This window comes from Artemia sp. Qi Xiang Cuo, chromosome 13 (genome assembly GCF_049724085.1).
Source record: "Artemia sp. Qi Xiang Cuo chromosome 13, ASM4972408v1, whole genome shotgun sequence".
Classification (NCBI taxonomy): Eukaryota; Metazoa; Arthropoda; class Branchiopoda; order Anostraca; family Artemiidae; genus Artemia; species Artemia sp. Qi Xiang Cuo.
The window spans coordinates 35,680,761-35,703,548 of record NC_142806.1 but is presented as its reverse complement, the minus strand read 5'-3'; the positions used below and the strand labels follow the sequence as shown (position 1 = coordinate 35,703,548).

At 35.0% G+C, this 22,788-nt stretch overlaps 1 protein-coding gene across 1 annotated transcript in view; it reads right to left on the bottom strand.

Annotated features, from left to right (window-relative positions):
* Positions 1-22,788, bottom strand: part of Prp5 (pre-mRNA processing factor 5) — a 186,667-nt gene that overhangs the window by 128,951 nt on the left and 34,928 nt on the right. The window contains exon 2 of the mRNA XM_089099124.1: positions 22,124-22,279. Within this exon, the coding sequence (XP_088955250.1) occupies positions 22,124-22,279 (156 nt within the window). The remainder of the gene's footprint in view (positions 1-22,123; positions 22,280-22,788) is intronic.

Sequence of the window (22,788 nt, the reverse complement as noted above, 5' to 3'; positions counted from 1 at the left end):
AGGTGAGGAGGTACTTACATTTTACCTGTTCTTGCGTAATTGCAGTACCTGGACTTTGATAACTGGGTTGCGCTTTGCCTAATGACGTGAAGGTGCGATGGCGACGCTTGTACGAAATGCTGTGCTGAACTTTATGCACCGCTCGATGCAAACACGAAACAAAATGGAGCAAATTGTTAAAAGAGCAGTGGAGTTTTTCTCTCATACGGACATACTAAACGCGAAAGAAAAGTTGATCTCTATCGGGAGCAAACTGGGATATGATTATGTATTCCGAAAAACTGCCAACGACAATGATAATATTGTTGAAATGGCGAAGATATTGTTCCAATGTGCCAAAGACAAGAAATCATTACCACAATTTGTTATTGTGGATCCCCAGGAAGTTCCCACATGTCGAGACGAAATCAGTGCTTGCATTCGGGTTAAGTTAATAAAATGTGTCACCGCGTAGATGTTGGATTAGACTCGATAGCTAGAAAAATCAAACTAGCTACGGATAAGTTCTCCGATCAATTAAGTAAAGTGTCTGAACAGTACGTTGCTATCTCCGACACTATGTCCCGAGCTCCTCCCTCTCTTGAACCACAAGTGACACAACAGAAGCCTCTGTACTCAGTGGTGGTTAAAAATATGCCATCTGATCTCAACTCACCGCAGGCTAGGCAAGAGTTCATAAGCAAGCTGTGCCCAAGTCGGGTAGATTCGGACTCTCTTACTCTAAAGCGTAGCAAAAATGACTGGAAAATCCTTGTCAAGTCACGCAATTCAGCAACACAACTAGCCCAGGCCATGAGTAGTAAGCAAATTGACATCCAAGTTAAAGTGCCTCAATTTGTAGGTATTGTAAAGTGGATTCCTAGTTTTCTAGATGAAAACGAGCTAAGCCGAATAGCTGAGTGTGAAGAAGCTGTTCAGTGTGGTGAAACTAGAGCCTTCAAATTATACTACCCGAGTAGTGCTGATCCGGACAATGCTATTCTCAATCCCCTAAGATCTATCTTGAGCTATTCAGGGTTGAGGAGTTCCGTTTTCTGCCCGGCGCTGCTTTAAATGTCACAGTGATTTTTATATTACTTCAAACAGCAACCAACAAGAACATTGCTCAAATTGAGGTGGTATTAAACATATTTATATAAGAGTTAACCAGGGTAAACACCTCAGACTGTGTTTAACTTGTAGATAAAAAAAGCACAATTGCTACCACGTCTAATGACCACTTAATCAAGCACAGCCGTCCATGCCTCATGTGTCATGATGGGATGCAAGGTGCATTCTTGGACTATGACTGGAACAGTGCTGGACAAATTGTCATTTCCTAGTGATCTATCCACGAAGTACGACTTTATTTACCTCCAAGAACATTTTCTCACGGAAGCCAGTGTCAACTTGCTAAAATTTTCTCCAGATCGTCATTATATTATACAGCCAGCATGCAAATCCAGCAACCACAGGAGTTCTTCAGGAGGGCTTGCTATAATATCTAATTCTGTTCGCATCCCCCCTGCCTGTCTCCTGCAAATTGAACACTTCCAGCTTATTAAGAGTGTTGATTTTATATTATCTAATCTTTACTGCCTACTAATTACAATAATATTGTTTCGGAGCAAAAGTTTGCCATCGCTTGCAAGAGACTCGGAATCTCAATAAAGAAAGTACTAACGGGCGGCTTACCATTAGTGATTTTGGGGGACTTTAACTATACCATTCAAGACAGCAGCAACACTCGTGCCCAAGTGCAAGTTCATTTCCTAATGGATTCAAGCTAGCCACAAAAAACAAGCAATATTCTTTTATAAGTGTCTCTCAGTCTGTGTCTAACATTGATCACGCTATTAGTTATAATGTTGAGCTACCTACCGTACAGGTAGGACATGACGGAATGTACACAGACCATCTGTCCCTGTCTGTCACTCTCCCATGTACTGTGAATGCTTACCCGCCGAAACCTAAACCAAAACTCGTAAGTGACTGGAAAAAGGTCTCCCACCCTTTATTTCAACGAAAGTACGACAACGTCCTCGGAAAAATGAAGATCCTGTTTAATTTGCTCAGGTGGAATTCTGGCTCACCCGACTGAGAAATAAGACTGCAGTTAAACCAACACTTAACTGAAATATGCAACATTTTAAAAACGTCTGAAAACGCAGCTGTTCTGAGTGTTGAATTGCGCCGTACATCTCGAGTAAAAGGATGGGCCCAAAACTCCGATTTGATTAATGCAAAGGCTGCGGCCAAGTTTTGGCTGTAGATTTGGCATGAATGTGACAGGCCTAAAAGTGGTGCTGTCAATCTAATTTGTATTTTTACTGAGCGGAAATTTGCAAAAAAACTGCGTAGACATCGTAGAGCTTTAAAACTTGAAACTGTGTCAAAAATCTTGGATAATCCTAACCTGATTTGGAATCTGTGTTCAAAGCCTGCTGAGTACAATAATCCGACTTCCAGTACGACTGTTGAGAAAGAATGGATTGGTTATTTTAGAGCAGAATTTGCAGCCCCAGAGGAGTCAAAAAACCAAATGTTTTATGAGCAACTAAGTCCCCTCCTTACTAAAGGCTTAAATTATTTTGTTGTTAACAGTAGTCAAATCCGGGAAGTGTGCAAAAAATTAAAGAAAAAATCGCCAAGTGGGGTCGATAGAATATGTGCCCATCATCTATTGATTGGTAGTCACTTTTTATTTGAACATCTTGCAATTACTTACTAGATTATTAGGACACATGGTGTTGTATCAGATTTATTTTGCTTAGGATCTATAACGCCTATACTGAAAAAAGGAAAACCCACAACAGAACCTTCTTCTTGTAGACCGATAACTATTTCCTGTTTTTTTGCAAGCTTTTTGAACTGTTAATAATAGGTGGCATTAGGAAGTGTTGCAAGGCCCCTCCCCACCAGTTTGGTTTCCAGTGCTCAAGCATTACATGTTGTAGCAAATGTTCTGTTAGATGCGCACATTTTTAATGAATCGCTGGCTATTGGTGAATACGACGTACGCCGCGCATTTGACTCGGGCATACATGCAAAGATAATGCTAGAATTAGGGAATAATGGTGTCAACACAGGTATTGTTGACCTCTTTATGATCTGTGTCACCAACTAAATACGTGTTTATGCATTCCTTGCAGAACCCACTAGGAAAATCCCCGTAAAAAAAAGGTATTAAACAGGGTGCGATTTCTTCGCCACAGTTGTTTATGAACAGTAGTACCGAGGCGCATTTCAAAGTCACTACAATATGTATTTTAAGACGAATAGATGTGACTATAGTTTGTTTTGTAGATGACATCTTAAATGTTTCTCAGAAAATAGCATCCCTAGAAAGTAATTTTAATATCCTGTCATCTCAGTATGGTGATATTGTCTTTAGATTTAATGTGTCAAAATCAGAAGTAATGTTGTTTGATTGGAATAGGTCTGCTCTAACTCACATTCAACTAGGATCCCAGTCTGTCAAGTCTGTGGAGTCACTAGTATACTTGGGACTGCCCATCGTTGACGCACTGCCATCTACCCGTTCGCTAATCATCAAACATATAGAGCGTAAAATTAGAACTGCGTATGGGGCCACAAATTCTTCGAAGAGAAATCTTAATAGGTTTTCACCGGCTAGAACTTATAATGCTGTCGCGGTGCCACATATATTGCATATAACACTATTTGGGAAACTTCTGCGTAATAAAAATAAATTTAAAATCTGAAGAATTTTTTTCAGATATCTGAAGTTCCTGCTGCAAGTTCCACTGAGTACAAATGATTCGGATCTGATCCAGAAGTATGCAGTAATCGACCCTTTTTATGCAATTAATCAGATGTTTGACAAGCATTGTGCTAAGTTGGATGGTAGCAGTCATCTTTGCCTACCTCTACTCTCATCACTTTGATTGATGTGCATGTGTTTTTGTTTTGTCTGTACCATAGAGTGTATGTTTTTTCTTTTCTACTGTTTTTCCATCAAATTCTGTGTTTATGATGGGTGTACAAATAAATTAAACTATATATATATATGTATATATATATATATATATATATATATATATATATATATATATATATATATATATATATATATATATATATATATATATATATATATATATATATATATATTCCTTCCGGTCATCTTGATTATTATGGCAGTTTTATTTATTTTTTATGTTTTTTTGTCGATGTCTTCATAAATAAGAACTACACTGTTCAAAATACAAAGCGCGAGTGAAAATCGAGACGTTTAGAAGATTTGGTAGAGAGAGGGAGTAGCACCACTCCTATTAGTAAATCTTGATTAACCTTTTAATATTATGATCAATTTTTTTTTTTGCTTGTGTTGTTGTTTATCTGCTATGACACAATTTTACCTCGTGAAGATTCCATGATAACATATTATCATTAATTTCCAGGCAGGATTATGTGTAATTGATACAGACATGAATTACGTTGAACTTAGAGTTTCGATTGTGTAAGAATTCATGACAGAAAAATCAATAGGCTTCATGGGACTTTAAAATGTATCTCTGCACAGTTGCCAGGACAAAGGAAACGTCCGAGATCAATTGACATTTTAGGGGATTATTTGGGTTGAAACAGTTTAAGACATGTGACTTGACCTACTTCTCGGCTGTGGTCGCTATAATAGACAATTACACAATATGCGATTAGTGAGATGGTTATGGATTTGAATCATCAAGGACCGCCACCACCAATGACCCTAGCCACCAAGGGCCTCAGCCTCCAAGGTCCCATCTCCCCAACCTCCAAGGGGCTCCCCTCCCTCAAAATTGTTGGGCCCATCCCCCCTTTTTTTAATACTTTTTTGAAGTTTTTTTTTTTTAACATGATAATTTTACTTCAACTTTTTTTTACATGTCGTAGAATGACATGAAACATACTTAAAGCATAAAAAATTCACATTTAAGCTAGATTTCTTAACGTATGTTAATATGTGTTGTCTGAAGACTATGATTTATGGGGCTTGGTTTACTTTTTGCACTTTTCTGACCTAGGTTTCTTAGGCTGTCGTAGGTGTGTGTTGTCTGAAATCTATTATTTGGAATGTTTGGTTTACTATTTTAGACTTTTCTTAGCTAGGTTTTATAACCTTTCGTAGGTGAGTGTTTCATAAAACTTATGATTTGAGATGTCTAGTTTGCTATTTTAGACTTTCCTGAGCTAGATTTCCTAACCTTTCGTAGATGTATGTTGTCTGAAACCTATGATTTGTGATGCTTCGTATACTATTTCGCACTTTTCTGAGCTAAGTTTCATAGCCATTCATAGGTGTATGTTGTATGAAACCCTTGATTAACTTTAATATTTTTTGGGAGGTGGAGGATGATCCAAGGCGTCATTGGGTACATTTTTTTATTTTTGTTTAATAAAGTTGGGTTTTAATAAAGTTTAGTTTTCAGAAATATGAACATCCCAGTTTAAAATACATCTGATTTTATTAATAAACCTTGATTTTTTTTTAATAAAGTTGGGTTTTAGTTTCAGAAATATGAACGTCCACGTTTAAAATATATATGCTTGCATTATTAATATTTGATTTTCTAATGAAGTTGGGTTTTCGTTTTCAGGAATAAGAACGTCCACGTGTAAAATACAACTGGCTTTATTAATAATATTTGATTTTCTAATAAAGTAATTTCTTTGTCGAAATCAACCATAGACAGTGGGTTTTTATCTTCAGTATTGTTTAAGAATGATTAAAGATGATGACTGAGAAATTGATCGATAATAAAGATGTAGACGTCAAGAAAAGAATTGTAATAAAGAAATTCAGAACAATCCTTAGAAATCAACTAGTGAGACGATTATGGGTATGAACCATCAAGGACCGTAAGCACCAATGAGGTGAAGTTTATTTTTAAGATGAGTTTGAAAAAAAAAAAAATAGTGTTATTAATTAAAATGAAGGCAGATAGTTTGTCACTGTGCCAGAGAAGAAAGTTTATCGGAAGAGGAAGTCAGCATAGGGAAATTAAAAAATAGGGTGTCACCCACAGGTTCAATGTACGTTTCATCTTTTGAATCAGTTTCATAAAATAATTAATCATATTCTCTATCTCTCGGTATGAATAATTGTTCAAGCTTAAATTTTCTGTGAACATACTTTGATTTTTGTCATGTTTTTTTCGCTTTGTCGATAATTTTAGTTTAATATTAAATTTCTAGTACCATATCTTAGTAAGATTCGGGGGTTGATCTGGAGTAAGATCCTCCCACGCTGACTTATTATTTACTGTTAAAGCACCAAGGAGAGTGAAAATAAAATCTGTTGTTCGGATGGGTTAATGTGATGTTTGAATTGTATATGCTAAAGTTGGGTTTTAGTTTTCGGAAATAAGAAAACCCAAGTTTAAAATAGGTGTGATTTTATTAATAATATTTGATTTTTTAATAAATTTGGGTTTTATTTTTCAAAAATTAAGAACACCCTCGTTTAAAATACATGTTATTTTATTAATAATATTTGATTTTCTAATAAAGTTGGGTTTTAGTTTTCAGAAATAAGAACATTCATGTTTAAAGTACATCTGGTTTTATTAATAATATTTGATTTTCGAATAAAGTTGGGTTTTAATTTTCAGAAATATGAATTTTGTTAATAGTATTTATTTTTTTTAATAAAGTTGGGTTTTAGTTTCCAGAAATAAGAACGTCAACGTTTAAAATACATCTGGTTTTATTAATAATATTTCAGTTTTTAATAAAGTTGGGTTTTAGTTTTCAAAAATAAGAACAACCATGTTTTAAACACATCTGATTCTATTAATAATATTTGATTTTTTTTAAAATAAAGTTGGGTTTTAATTTTCAGAAATACGAACACCCCCGTTTAAAATACAACTGATTTTATTACTAATATTTGATTTTCTTATAAATAAAGTTGGGTTTTAGTTTTCAGAAATATTAACAAGCACGTTTAAAATACATGTGATTTTATTAATAATATTTGATTTTTTTTAAATAAAGTTGGGTCTTAGTTTTCAGAAATAAGAACACCCACGTTTAAAATACATGTGATTTATTAATAATACTTGATTTTTTTTTAAAATAAAATTGGGTTTTAGTTTTCAGAAATATGAACACCCACGTTTAAGATAAATGTGATTTTATTAATAATATTTGATTTTTTAATAAATTTGGGTTTTAGTTTTCGGAAAATAAGAACACCTACGTTTAAAATACATGTGATTTTATTAATAATATTTGATTTTTAATAAAGTTGGGTTTTAGTTTTCAGAAATAAGAACACCCACGTTTAAAATACATGTGATTTTATTAATAATATTTGATTTTTTTAAGTTGGATTTTAGTTTTCAGAAATAAGGACGTCCACGTTTAAAATACATCTGGTTTTAATAATAATATTTGATTTTCTAATAAAGTTGATACCTCAACCTCCAAGGAACCTCTCCCCCCAACCTCCAAGGGGCCCCCTCCCTCCACCTTTTTGGGACCACCCCCTCTTTTTATGCTTTTCTTTTGAAGTTTTTTTTAACTTTTTTATTTTTTTTTACATGATAATTTCATTTAAACTCTTTTTTACATGTCTTAGAATAACATAAAACATACTAAAAGCATAAGAAACTCATATTTAAGCATTTTTTGTTTTTGTTAACATAAAATTTTTATTTAAACGTTTTTTACATGTCTTAGAATGACATAAAACATAATAAAAGCATAAAAAATTCAAATTTAAGCTAGTTTTCTTGACGTTTGTTGATGTGTGTTGTCTGAAACCTATGGTTTGTGGTGCTTTGTTTACTATTTCGCACTTTACTGACCTAGGTTTCTTAGTCTGTCGTAGGTGTGTGTTGTTTGAAATCTATGATTTGAGATGTTTGGTTTACTATTTTAGACTCTTCTCAGCTAGGTTTCTTAACCTTTCGTAGGTGTGTGTTGCATGAAACTTATGATTTGGGATGTCTACTTTACTGTTTTGGATTTTTTCGAGCTAGATTTCCTAGCCTTTCGTAGGTGTATGTTGTCTGAAACCTATGATTTGGGATGCTTGGTTTACTATTTCGCGCTTTTCTGAGCTAGGTTTCATAGCCGTTCATAGGTGTATGTTTTGTGAAACCCATGATTAACTTTAAATGTTCTTATTTCCAAAAACTAAAATCCGACTTTATTAAAATATCAAATTTTATTAATAAAATCTAATGTGTTTTAAACGTAGATCTTCGTATTTCTTGAAACTAAAATTCAACTTTACTTTTAACAAAAATCAAATATTATTAATACAATCAGATGTATTTTAAACTGGGATGTTCATCTTTCTGAAAACTAAAACCCAAACTTTATTTAAAATATATGCAAAAATATACCCAATGAGGCCTTTGATCATCCCTAACCCCCAAAAAATAATATAGTTAATCATGGGATTCATACAACATACACCTATGAACGGCTATGAAACCTAGCTCAGAAAACTGCGAAATAGTAAACCAAGCATCCCAAATCATATGTTTCAGACAATATACACCTACGAAAGGCTAGGAAATCTAGCTCAGAAAAGTCCGAAATAACAAACTAGACATCCCAAATCATAAGTTTCATGCAACATACGCCTACGAATGGTTAAGAAACCTAGTTGAGAAAAGTCTAAAATAGTAAAACGAACATCTCAAATCATAGATTTCAGACAACACACACCTAGGACAGGCTAATAAACCTAGGTCAGAAAAGTGCGAAATAGTTAACCAAGCATCCCAAATCATAGGTTTCAGACAACACACATCAACAAACGTTAAGATATCTAGCTTAAATGTGAATTTTTATGCTTTAAGTATGTTTTATCTCATTCTAAGACATGTAAAACAAAAATTTAAATAAAATTATCATCTTAAAAAAAAGTTAAAAAAACTTCAAAAGAAAAGTATAAAAATGGAGGGATGGGCCCAGAAAGTTGGAGGGAGGGGGCCGCTTGGAGGTTAGGGAGAGGGGTTCCTTGGAGTTTGAGGTCCCAACTTTATTAGAAAATCAAATATTATTAATAAAACCAGATGTATTTTAAATGTGGTCGTTCTTATTTCTGAAAACTAAAACCCAACTTAAAAAAAAATCAAATATTATTAATAAAATCACATGTATTTTAAACGTGGGTGTTCTTATTTTTGAAAACTAAAACCCAACTTTATTTTAAAAAAAATCAAGTAATATTAACAAAACCACATGTATTTTAAACGTGGTTGCTCATATTTCTGAAAACTAAAACCCAACTTTATTTTTTTAAAATCAAATATTATTAATAAAATCAGACATATTTTAAACGGGGATGTTCGTATTTCTGAAAATTGAAACCCAAAATAATTAAAAATAATCAAATATTATTAATAAAATCAGAAGTATTTTAAACAGGGTTGTACATATTTCTGAAAATTAAAACCCAACTTTATTAAAAAATCAAATATTATAAATAACACCTGATGTATTTTAAACGTGGACGTTCTTATTTCTGAAAACTAAAACCCAACTTTATTTTAAAAAAATCAAATATTATTAATAAAATTCTTATTTCTGAAAACTAACTCCCAACTTTATTAGAAAATCAAATATTATTAATTAAACCAGATGTATTTTAAACATGGATGTTCTTATTTCTGAAAACTTAAACCCAAAATTAACAAAAAATACATTGTAGTTCACAAAATTATATATTTTTTACAAGGGGATTCTCTTATTTCCGAAAATTAAAACCCAAATTTATTAAAAAATCAAATATTATCGATAAAATCACATGTATTTTAAACGTGAGTGTTCTTATTTCCAAAAACTAAAGCCCAACCTTAGTATACTCAATTCAAACATCACATTAAACCATTCGAACAACACATTTTATTTTCACTGTCCTCTGTGCTTTAACAGTAAACAATAAGTCGGTGTGGGAGGATCTTACTCCAGCTTAACCCCCGAATCTTACTAAGAAGTGGTAGAAAGATTATATTAAACTAAAATCATCGACAAAGCGAAAAAAAACATGACAAAAAACAAAGTATGTTTACAGAAAATTTACGCTTGAACAGTTATTCGTATCGAGAGAGAGAACATGATGAATTATTTTATGAAACTGATTCAAAAGATGAGACGTTAATTGAACCTGCAGGTGACACCCCATTTTTTAATATCCCTACACTGACTTCCTCTTCCGATAAACTTTCTTCTTTGGCACAGTGACAAACTATCTGTCTTCATTTCAATTAATAACTCTAATTATTTTTTTTTCAAGCTCATCAAAAAAATAAAAATTCGCCTCATTGGTGCTTACGGTCCTTGATGGTTCATATCCATAATCGTCTCACTATTTGATTTCTAAGGATTTCTAAGTATTGTTCTGAATTTCTTTATTACAATTCTTTTCTTGACATCTACATCTTTATTATCGATCAATTTCTCAGTCATCATCTTTAATCATTCTTAAACAATACTGAAGAAAAAACCCACTGTTTATCGTTGATTTCGTCACAAAAATTACTTTATTAAAAAATCAAATATCATTAATAAAAGCATATGTATTTTAAAGTGGACGTTCTTATTTCCGAAAACTAAAACCCCACTTTATTCAAATAGCAAATATTATTATTAAAAGCATATGTATTTTAAACGTGGATGTTCATATTTCTTGAAACTAAAACCCAACTTTATTAAAAAAAATCAAATGTTATCAATAAAACCAGATTATTTTAAACTGGGATGTTCACATTTCTGAAAAGTAAAACCCAGCTTTATTAAAAAATATACAAAAATGTACCCAATATTAAAGTTAATCAAGGGTTTCATACAACATACACCTATGAATGGCTATGAAACCTAGCTCAGAAAAGTGCGAAATAGTAATCAAGCATCCCAAATCATAGGTTTCAGACAACATACACCTACGAAAGGATAGGAAATCTAGCTCAGAAAAGTCTAAGATAGCAAACTAGATATCCCGAATCATCAGTTTCCTGAAACCCACACCTACGAAAGGTTCTGAAACCTAGCTCAGAAAAGTCTAAAATAGTAAACCAAACATTCCAAATAATAAATTTCAGACAACACACACACCTACGACAGCCTAAATAATCTAGGTCAGAAAAGTGCGAAAAGTAAACCAAGCACCTGAAATCATAGGCTTTAGACAGCACACATTTACATACGTTAAGAAATCTAGCTTAAATGTGAATTTTGTTTGCTTTAAGTATGTTTTATGTCATTCAAAGACATGTAAAAAAGTGTAAATAAAATTATCATGTTAAAAAAATAAACTTCAAAAAAGCATAAAAAAATGGGGGAATGGGCCCAAAAAGTTGGAGAGAGGGGAGCCTCTTGGAGATTGGGGAGAGGGGACCTTGGAGGTTGAGGTCCTTGGTGGCTAGGGTTATTGTTGCTTGTGGTCCTTGATGGTTCAAATCGATAATAGTCTCATTAATCCCATAATGTGTACTTGTCTATTATAGCGACCACAGCCGAGAAGTAAAGCTAGGTCAAGTCACATGTCTCAAACTGTTTTACCCCAAATCATCCCCTAAAATGTTAATTAATCTTTGACGTTTCCTTTGTCCTGGCAACTGTGCAGAGATACATTTTAAATTCCAATGAAGCCTATTGATTTTACTGTCATGAATTCTTACACAATCGAAGCTCTGTAAGTTCAACGTAGTTCATGTCTGTATCACAGACATGAACACATAATCCTGCCTGGAAATTAATGATAATATGTTATCATGGAATGTTCACGAGGTAAAATTGTGTCATAGCAGATAGAGAAAATACGTAAAATTCAATCTGAAATTCCAGGGAGTCTGGTGATGTAACACACGGCGGTATTTCTAGCTCTCCCATTGGTCTAGAAAGAGGGTGTGGTCTTGTACTCCTAGTATTGTAGCCCTCTGATTAGCTGTGATCTTGTAATACCTGTGTAGCAATCCTCCCTCTATTCATAACTTTCTCTGTAAGTTTCATTTTAACACCATTAGCCGTTCCTACGTTATTGCGGATACACCGTTTTAACAACCTGTATACACGGCGTCTTTTTTTCAAAATTCCCCAAATATTCCCACAGAGTGGATGCCCATAATGTCTTTTTATTTAGTTATAACCTTTCCCTGACGAAAGAGCCTGACACAATTTCAACTTAATACCCTAGCCGTGCTGACATATTGCAGATACGCTACTTTCATAGCTTAGATTCACATAGTGTGTTTTGATTAGTTCAAAATTTCTCGCAGCATTCCCTGAAAGTTCTAAATTAATACCCTTACCCGTTCATGAGATATTGCAGATACACCATTTTGACAATTTGGATGCCACAGTGTCTTATCATTCAACTTGATATCCCCCTCAACGATATCTGAAAATTTCTACTTAATACCCTTAGCTGTTTCTGAGATACCGTAGAACTACCATTTTGACAACCTGGAAGCACATAAGTGTCTTTTGATTTATTTCAACAGTTTTTAGCTTATTCCCCTTAGAAGCTCTGGAGATATTGTGTATCCGCCCTTTTGACATCCTGGATGAATTAAATAAAATAAAGTTCCCTGAAAATTTGATTTTTGATACCCTTAGCCATTCCTGAGATATTTCAGACACGATATTTTGACAACTTGAGTAGCCTATATATAGTGTCTTAATTTAGTTCATAAGCCCCATAACATTCCACTGAAGTTTCAACTTAATTACCCTTATTCGTTCCTGAAATATTTCAAATACGCCCTTTAGACAGCATGGATACACATAATACATTTTTATATAATCTAGCCTAATCCCTAGCTTTCCCTGAAAGTTTCAACTTAATACCCTTAGCTCTTCCTGAGATATTGCAGATAAGCCGTTTTGACAACCTCGGTGCACATAGTGTCTTTTGATTCAGTTCAACATTCCCTGAAAGTTTCGATTTGACACCCAAGTCGTTCTTGTGTTTTGCATTTTGAAAAACCTGGATCGACATAGTGCCTTCAAGTACTTCATTACCGACCCTCAATATTCCCAGGAAGTTTCAGCTTGATGTCCTTAGCCGTTCCTGAAGCAACACTGACAAACAAAATGAACACAGCATCTTTTTATTTAGTTCAACTATCCCTAAAAGTTTCAAGTTGCTACCCTTAGCTGTTCTTGTGTTATTGTAGCTACGTCATTTTGAAGAAACTAGGTCGATATAGTGTCTTTTCATTAACTTTATTTCCCCCCTCAATATTCCCTGAGAGTTCCAACTTAATATCTTCAGCCATTCCAGATACAATACTGACAAACCGGATGCACAAAGTGTCTTTTGATTTAGTTCAAATTGCCCCCACCTCCAATTAATTTTTACAAACAATTCCCTACCATAAATAATTAAAAACTGAAACACTTTTGGCAGACAAACCAAGTAAAGAAATGTTAGCAAATGCTAATTAAAAGCAAATCTAGAGTTCAATCAACATTTGTGCAAATACAAGTTATTTCAGGAATGAATAAAATTGAACTTCAAATCTTCAGATTGGGCCGTCTCAAAACTCCTCTACACAAAATTTCAGTACCTAAGTACCTTATCTCAGAAAAATTTAGCCTTTTCAATTTTGCGTAAATACTGGTATACTTTTTTGGCTATTAACCAAATTAAGAAGCTTAAACAAACGCCCATTTGAAAGTAAATCTTCAGTTCGATAAACACTCACAACCAACACGTGCGGCCCAGTAGAGGCAAACGTAGGTTATTTCAGAACTAAATAGAGTTGGGGAAAATATATATATAATATTTTCAATATCTAGTATTTAAAAACTTAAGCTTTTAAATCTAGCTCGAGCCTTCTTGGTTTTCTCAGATCTCTTACTGAAAATACAAAAAAAGTAACTTTCAAAACCTGTGGAGGTCATTACATCTACTCCCCCCTTAATTTTTAGTACCTCTGGAAAATTCACCTCGTACTTCCAGAACGGCCAGTACGGCCAGAAATGCATACAGAGAGGGAGAAAAAAAAACAGTAAAATGAAAAACATAATAAAGCAAAAGCATGCCAAACTACTGCCCACCACTTATTAAAACCATAGCCAAGTTAGAGTGAGGTGTCATGGCAATAAACGTTACTAACAACAGTTATGACCATGGCCCAGAGACATCTACCCCAGGTGGACATGAAAAAAGCAAATAAATAACAGAAAACCATTAACAGAACGAAAAAAAAGCTGAAGAAATAACTCAGAACAGAAATTGACAACAAAAGTTAATCTTTTTACCTTTTTTTTCTTTTTTTTTCAAGGTACAAAACTGTTCAGCGGATTCAGGCAGAATAGTTCAAGCAGTATGAAAGGCAGACAGAGGATTGAAGTTGACAAAAATTTTACTTGAATTAAGAAGATGATTATATGAAGATTGGTCATCGACAAGAGAAGGAAAAGTTTCTGGGGTTGTACAAACATCGCTATATAGTCGAGAGAAACTAAAACACACCTGAGAGAAAATAAAACGACTTGAAAACAAGCAATGGTTTAATAGCATCAAGATTTGCTTCCAGAATTACGTTCTTTGCCGTGTCGCATGCTTTAGAGAGCGGTTTCCGATAGAAGGAAAGGTTGATATTCATTTAGCAGGACAATAAGAGACTTGAGGCTGAATTACAAAATACAGCAGAATTTTTAAATTAGATCTCGGGAAAATATTTTTGCGTTTACTAGGATCCCAGGAATCCAAGATATCACCATTTTATTTAGACTAATATGATGCATGAAAGAAAGGTTTTCATCAAGAAGCAAGAAACCACAGCTAATGATCTCAAGTCTACAAAAAAAAAAAAAAAAAAAAAAAAAAAAAAAAAAAAAAAAAAATGCTACATGGACTTCACTGAGTTGAGGAAAAGTCTGAGAAATCCGAGTGAACATCAGAAAGCCCGACTTCTCAACATTTAGGGGCAGGAAGTTCGCACTGAACCTAAGAATTACCCTCACAAACAAATTCACCAGTTTACACTTATCTCGGTCACCGTTCTCTCAGCAGTACTGATTGTAATGTCGTTGGTGAAAGTAACTAGAACGTCCCCATACATTGATGATGATCTAAATGAGTTAGCATTGAAAGATTTGGGATGACATAACGACAAAAAGCTGCTGATATTTGGTTTATAATCGCAACAACAAGGTGATTATTATGAATCAAGATCAGAACTGGCCATAAAACTGAACCTTGCGGGCCACAAAGCTCAATTTCAGACAGTGAGTAGAAGAGAGGATCAACAGAAATCACCCTTCCAGACAAATAAGAGCCAAACCAGGTACAAACAATCCTCCTTAAATCATATTGAGATCGTTTAAGACTTGGTATTTGGTGGGCCAACGAATCAACATCCAAAAATATAGCAAAAGGAACCAAACCAGAATCAAGCCGAATGCAGAAAATTCAAAAGAGCTGCATAAGCATGCTAAGTGGGGAGCTTTGCTCAGAAGGCAAACTGGAAATCATGGAAAAAATCTTTTACTTCTAAAAAGGCAAGTACCAAGAAAGCAAAGCCTTTTCGAAAGATTTACTTAATACAGAAAGTAAATATATCGACCGAAAATCAGTTGAATCACTCTGAGGTTCACCTTTATACAAAATAATCACTCGAGCTCGCCTACAAGAACTGGGAAAGACCCCGTTTTAAAATAAAGAATTACAAGTTTCATCAACAGCAAAATAATTGATGGAATATCAATTTAAATACCTTAGTAAAGTAAAGTAATAGCACAAAGATTTGCTTCCAGAATAAAGTTCTTTGCTGTGTCGCATGCTTTAGAGAGCGGTTTCCGATAGAAGAAAAGGTTGACATTCATTTAGCAGGACAATAAGAGACTTGAGGCTGAATTACAAAATATAGCAGAATTTTCAAATTAGATCTCGGGAAAATATTTTTGAGTTTACTAGGATCCCAGGAATCCAAGATATCACCATTTTATTTAGACTAATATGATGCATGAAAGAAAGGTTTTCATCAAGAAGCACCACTCGAAGTACCACTTCGATACGAAGTGCCCTGGTCTAAGACCAAGAAAAAAAATAATACATTGTGCCAACAGTGTTCTTTACTTAGGCAGCGCTATTGCGCTGCCTATGATTATTTTTTTGCCAGAGGTACTTCATATGGAAGGGGTCATCGTATAAACTTCAAAGGAGGCTCATTCGATTGGAAATCGAGAGTTCTAGTGCCCTTTTTAAGAGTCAAAAGTGATTGGAGGGCAACTAACACCCCTTCCACGCCCACCATTTCTCCAAACACATCCAATCAAAATTTTTAGATAGCCATTTTCTTCTACGTAGTTGATTTCCAGATTAAAATTATGTTTTTGAGGAGGACACTCCCCCCACAGCCACGGCCACAGGGTTGTAAGTTATGCCCTGGGGGCATATAAGGTTTGTATAGAAGGCTTTGCCGTAGAAACTTCAAAAAGGGCTCCTTCGATAGGAAATTCAAAGGGCAAGTGCACGTTTTAATAGTCAAAAGTGACTGGAAGGCAACTAACACCCTTCAACGCCCACCATTTCCCCAAACACATCCAATCAAAATTTTGAGATAGCCATTCAGTTCAACGTAGTTGAAAGTTCTGGAAATTTTATCTTTGAGCAGGACATTCCCCCCACAGTCTTCAGGGCAAGGTTTATAACGTATGCCATGGGGGCATATATGGTTCTTATAAAAGGAATGTTCCTATAAACTTCAGAGAGGGCTCAATTGATTGGAAATTGAACGTTCTAGTTCACTTTTTAAGAGTCAAAAGATATCGGAGAGTAACCAGCCCCCCCCCCCCCCAACACCCTTTTTTTGCCAAGATATCCGATAAAAATTTTGAAATATCCATTTTATTAAAAAAACTTCAGATATCGTATGACAAAAACTACGGAGTCGACCCACCTTCTCAGGAACTGAGAACCGGTGTTGCTAGTTATGTCCTAGATGCACAGATGGTTCTTATGGAAGGGAGAGTCGTATAAACTACAAAGATCACTCATTTGATCGGAAATTGAAAGTTCTAGTTCAGTTTTTAAGAGTTAAAGTAGATTGTAGGGCACCTAGCTCCCCTCCACGCCCTTTTTTCTTAAACCCATCTGATGAGAACTTTGAGATAGCTATTTAAAAAAATAGATTAAAGACCATATAACGAAAACTCTGGGGTCGACACGGCCCCCCAGGGCCTGAGGGCAGGCGTTGTAAGTTATGCCCTGGGGTAATATATGGTTATTATGGAAGGGATGGCCGTAAAAACTTTAGAGAGGGCTCACTTGATTGGAAATTGAAAGTTCTAGTTCAGTTTTTGAGAGTCGACAGAGATTGGAGGGCAACTAGCCTCCCCCACGCCCTTTTTTCCCGAATGCATCCGATACAAAATATGAGATAGCCTTTAAGTTAAAAATTGTTCAAAAGTTAGATAACAAAAACTCAGGTGTCGACACAACCCCCAGGGCACGGGGGCAGGTGTTGTAATTTATTCCCTGGGGCATATATGGTTCTTATGAAAGGGATGCTTGTATAATCTTCAGAGAGGGCTCATTTGATTGGAAATTGAGTTCACTTTAAGTTCGAGTTCACTTTTAATAGTCAAAAGAGATCCGAGGGCAACCAGCCCCCACCCCACGCTTCTTTTCCCAAACCCATCTGATGAAAATTTAGAGATAGACATTTTGTTAAAAAAAAAAATAGTTCAAAGGTTGGATAAGAAAAACCCCAGTGTCAGTACAACTCCCCCCCACGACCAGAGGGAAGGTGTTCTAAATTAAGCTCTAAAGGTAAGTACGGTTCTTAAGAAAAGAATGTTCGTAAAAAATTCAGAGATGGTCATTTGATTGGAAATTAAAAGTTCTAGTTCAGTTTTTAAGAGTCAAGAGATTTAAGGGCAACTGCCCCCCCCCATGCCCTTTTTTCCCGAAACCCATCCGCTGCAAATTTTAAGATATCCAGTTTTTACAAATTGTTTCAAAAATTATATAACAAAAACTTCGGTGTCAACACAAGCCCTCAGGGACCGGGGGCAGGCGTTGTAAGTGTTGTCCTGGGAGCGTATATGGTTCTTATGAAAGGGATGCTCGTATAAACTTCAGAGAGGGCTCATTTGATTGAAACTTGAACGTTATAGTTTATTTTTTAAGAGTCAAAAGAAACCCGAGGGTAACTAGCCCCCCCCCCTCCCCCAAACACGCCCTTTTTTCCCGAAGCTTATCCGATAATTTAAAAAAAAAGTCATTTCATTAAAAATAGTTCAAAGGTCAGATAAGAAAAACTCCTGTGTCGACGCACCCAGCCAGGGACCGGAGGCAGGCGTTGTAAGTAATGCTCTGGGGGCATATATAGTTCTTATGGAAGGGATGCTCGTATAAACTTCGGAGAGTGCTCATTTAATTGGAGATTGGAAGTTCTAGTCCACTTTTTAAGAGTCAAAAGAGATCGGAGATCAACTAGCCCCCCCCCCCCCTCCACGCCCTAAATGCATCAGATAAAAATTTTGAGATACACATTTTGTAAAAAATAGTTCACAGTTCAGATAACAAAACTCCGGTATCGACCCAGCCCCCCATGGCCCGAGGGTAGGCGTTGTAAGTTATGCCCTGGTGGCACGTATCGTTGTTACGGAAGGGATTCTCGTATAAACTTCATAGAGGGCTCATTTGATTGGAAATTGAAAGTTGTGATTCACTTTTTAAGAGTAAAAAGTGATCGGAGGGCGGCTAGCCTCCCCCCACACTCCATTTATTTTTTTTTCCAGAGGCCTTTCATATAGAAGGGGTCGTCCTATAAACTTCAGAGGGGGCTCATTCGATTGGAAATCGAGAGTTTTAGTGCCCTTTTTAAGAGTCAAAGGTGATCATAGGGTAACTAGCCCCCCAAGCTCTTTTTCACCAAATATATCCGATAGAAAATTTGAGGTAGCAATTGCATCAGATAATTTTTGAGATAGCCATTTTGTTAAAAATCAGATAACATAACTCTGATATCGACACAACCGCCCAGGGCCCGGGGGCAGGCGTTGCAAGTTATGCCCTGAGGGCATATAAGGTTCTTATGGAAAGGATGCTCGTATAAACTTCAAAGAGGGCTCATTTGATTGAAAATTGAAAGTTCTAGTTCACTTTTTATAAATCAAAAGTGATCGGAGGACAGCTAGCCCTCCCCCCCATCCTTTTTCCCCCAATGAATGAGATAAAAAATTTCAGATAAACATTTTGTTAAAAATAGTTCAAAGTTCACATAACAAAAACTCCGGTGTCGACACGGCCCCATAGGGCCCGGGGGCAGGCGATGTACGTTATGCCCATGGAGTATAAATGGTTCTAATGGAGGGGATGCTCCTATAAACTTCAAAGCGGGCTCATTTGATTGTACATGGAAATTTCTAGTTCACTTTTTATCGGTCAAAAGTGATCGATAAAAATTCTCAGATAGCCATTTTGTTAAAAATAGTTCAAAGGTCAGATAAAAACATAACTCCAGTGTCGACACAACCACCCAGAGCCCGGGGCAGGCGTTGCAAGTTATGCCCTGGGGGCATATATGGTACTTATTTCCAAATCAAATTTATTTCCAAATCAAATTATTAATTCCTTATTTCCAAATCAAAAGTTCATCAAAGTATCAAAGTAACAATGTCAAAGTGAAAAAAATGGTTTTGTGTCAACCTCGTAGTTGTTATTATCTGATTTTCGAACCATTTTTAACAAAAATTGCTAAATTTTTATCGGATGGGTTTGGGGGAAATGGGCATTGGGGAGGGGGCTAATTGCCCTTCGGTCTCTTTTGACTCTTTAAAACTGAACTAGAACTTTCAATTTCCAATCAAATGAGACCTCTTTGAAGCTTATAAGAGCATCCCTTATATAAGAACCATATAAACCCCCAGAATATAACTTACAATGCCTGTCCCTGGTCCCTGGGGGGTTAAGTCGACCCTGGTGTTTTAATATCTGATGGTTGAACTATTTTTAACAAAATCGACCACTCAAATTTTTATCGGATGGGTTTATCCACCCGATTAACCCAAAGGCGTGGAGGGTGGGAGGGGCTAGTTGCCCTTCGTTTTTTTTACTCTGAGAAAATGAACTAGAACTTTTAATTTCCATTCAAATGAGCCCTCTTTGAAGTTTATACGAGCATCCCTTTCATAAGAACCCTATACTGCCCCAGGACATAGCTTACAATGCCTGCCCCGGGCCCTGGGGGGTTTTTTCGACACCGGAGTTTTTATGTTATCTGACCTTTGAACTATTTTTAAAAAATGACTATCTCAAAATTTGTATCGGATGGGTTTGGGGAAATAAGGGCGTGGAGGGGGGGGTAGAGGCCCTCTGATCTCTTTTGACTCTTAAATATTGAACTAGAATTTTCAATTTCCGTTCAAATCAGCCTTCTCTGAAGTTTATACAAGTATCCCTTCCATTAAAACTTAAAACGAACAGAAATTATCCCGTATATGAAAGGGGCTCGTCTCCTCATCAACGCCTCACTCTTTCCGCTAAAGTTTGACTCTGTCACACAACTTTATTTTTTAAAACAATAAGAAACTTTAGCGGAAAGAGTGAGGCGTTGAGGAGGAGACGAGCCCCTTTCATATACGGGATAATTTCTGTTCGTTTTAAGTTTTAATGTCGCTCCCTACTTTCAGTTAAAAAAACTTGTTTTTTTTTATTTAATCTGTAAAAATTCAAACTCAAAACGACCAGAAATTACTATTAAAGAATAAATGAAATCCAAAATGAACAGAAATTAAATAGCAAATCATAGCAAAAAACATACAACAAGTAATAATATAAATGAACAAATAGATCTTAAAGCAAGTAATGCTTGGACTGAATATGAAAATCAAGCTTAAAACGAAAAAAAATAATTTTCTATTGAAGTATAAATAAAACTTAAAATAAACAGAAATTAAACAAACAATTAATGCAAACAAACCTACAATAGATATTAAAGTAAATGAATAACTAAATCTTAAAACAAGCGAAAATTAAATTGAATATGCAAACCAAGCTTGAAACGAACAAAAATCCCTACAAACATGAGTTTGGGTATCGCCTCCTTCTCTCACTGTAAAAGTCAAGAAACTACTGTGTCATTGGCGCTTTACTGAAAACTATAAGCGTCTTGAACAGTCTTGCAAAGCATAAACAAGATCAAATTGAATAATTTATGTATAATGATATTAATTGTTTAAAGATTCAAAAATTGTTTAAAGATTCAAAAATTTATTTCACTGTAATTTTATTTTTGTTTTCAATGCTGTAAGAACTGGAAAAGAAAATATTTGTAAGATAATTCGTGTTCAGTTAAGCGCCAATGACGCAGTAGGGTTTTGGTTTTTATTTACAGTTACGGAAGGGGGCAGTATCCAAACTCTTGTTTGTAGTGAAACTATACTCGTTTTGAACATCTTTAGAAAGAACTAATAAATTAAACTGAATATTTGATAAATAATGATATTAATTGCTGAAAGCTCATCCGTTCAAAATTTAATTTTACTGTAATTTTTATGTTTATTTTCAATATTAAGTACAAAAGTACAGATTTGTAATAAAATTGGTTTTCAGTAAAGCGCCAATGACGCAGTAGGTTCTAGACTTTTACAGTGCAAGAAGGAGGTGATACCCAAACTCTTGTTTGTAGTGATTTTTGTTCGTTTCAAGCTTGATTGGCATATTCAATTTAAGTTTCACTTGTTTTAAGATTTATTTATTCATTCACATTAATATCTATTGTATGTTTGATTGCATTGATTGTTCATTTAATTTCTGTTCCTTTTAAGTTTCATTTATACTTCAAAGCAAAATATTTTTTTTGTTATAAGCTTGATTTTCACATTCAATCTAAGCATTACTCGCTATAAGATCTATTTATTCATTTATATTATTACTTGTTGTATGTTTTTTGCTATGATTGGTTATTTAATTTCTGTTCGTTGGGTTTCATTTATTCTTTAATAGTAATTTCCGGTCGTTTTGAGTTTAAATTTTAACATGTATTTGTATCTGCTGAGCATAAGTTTAAAATGGCCTTTACTTTTCTTTGAAAAACTTCACGATTGGTCATTTGTATACAAGTGAGATAAGATTAATATATTTCCTAAATAATTCATTTAATTGTAAATATTACTTTTTGGCCCCTAAATTCTAATGCAGTAGAAATTTTCTTTTCCTTACCTTTCTTTATCCCTATCTCTATCTCTGGTACGGTCTACGTCTCTGTCTCTGCTGCGGTCTCGATCCTTGCTGCGATCATAGTCCTTTTCTCTGCTACGCTCTCTTCTTTTCCGTACAGGACTTATGGATTTAGATCGACTTCTAGAACGTCGATATCTAAAAAGAAATTAAATCATAAAAAATGAATGACACATTGTTCACCTTCAAGTTATCTTGCCTAAATGCGGTTGATGTGTCAAAAATTTTCACATTTGTTAGACTCAACGTTCTAGCATTGACTTAGTAGAGAGCAAAGTGTCTCCCATCTATTTTGCCACTTCGTAAGGAAAGGGTGAGTCGTAGAAATTTGAAAGTAGGGTTAATCAATCGTCGGATTCTAATTATTGGTTGCTGTGGTAAAAGTTGCCAGAATAGCCCTATCCAAGAAAATACCAAACGTCTGTTAAGAAGTGTTTTTCGTAAAATTCTTAGGGAACGTTCAGAAAATTTTTTGAGGACCAAAACTAATTGGAGGGCACATTGATCCTCCTCCAACGTCAAATGTGCTCCCGTATACCCCAATGGCATCGATCAAGATTTTGAGACAACCATTTTGTTCATTACAGTTGCAAGATCTTAATTATGCCTCCAGGGTGGACATAATCACCGATGTCCCAAGGTCAATG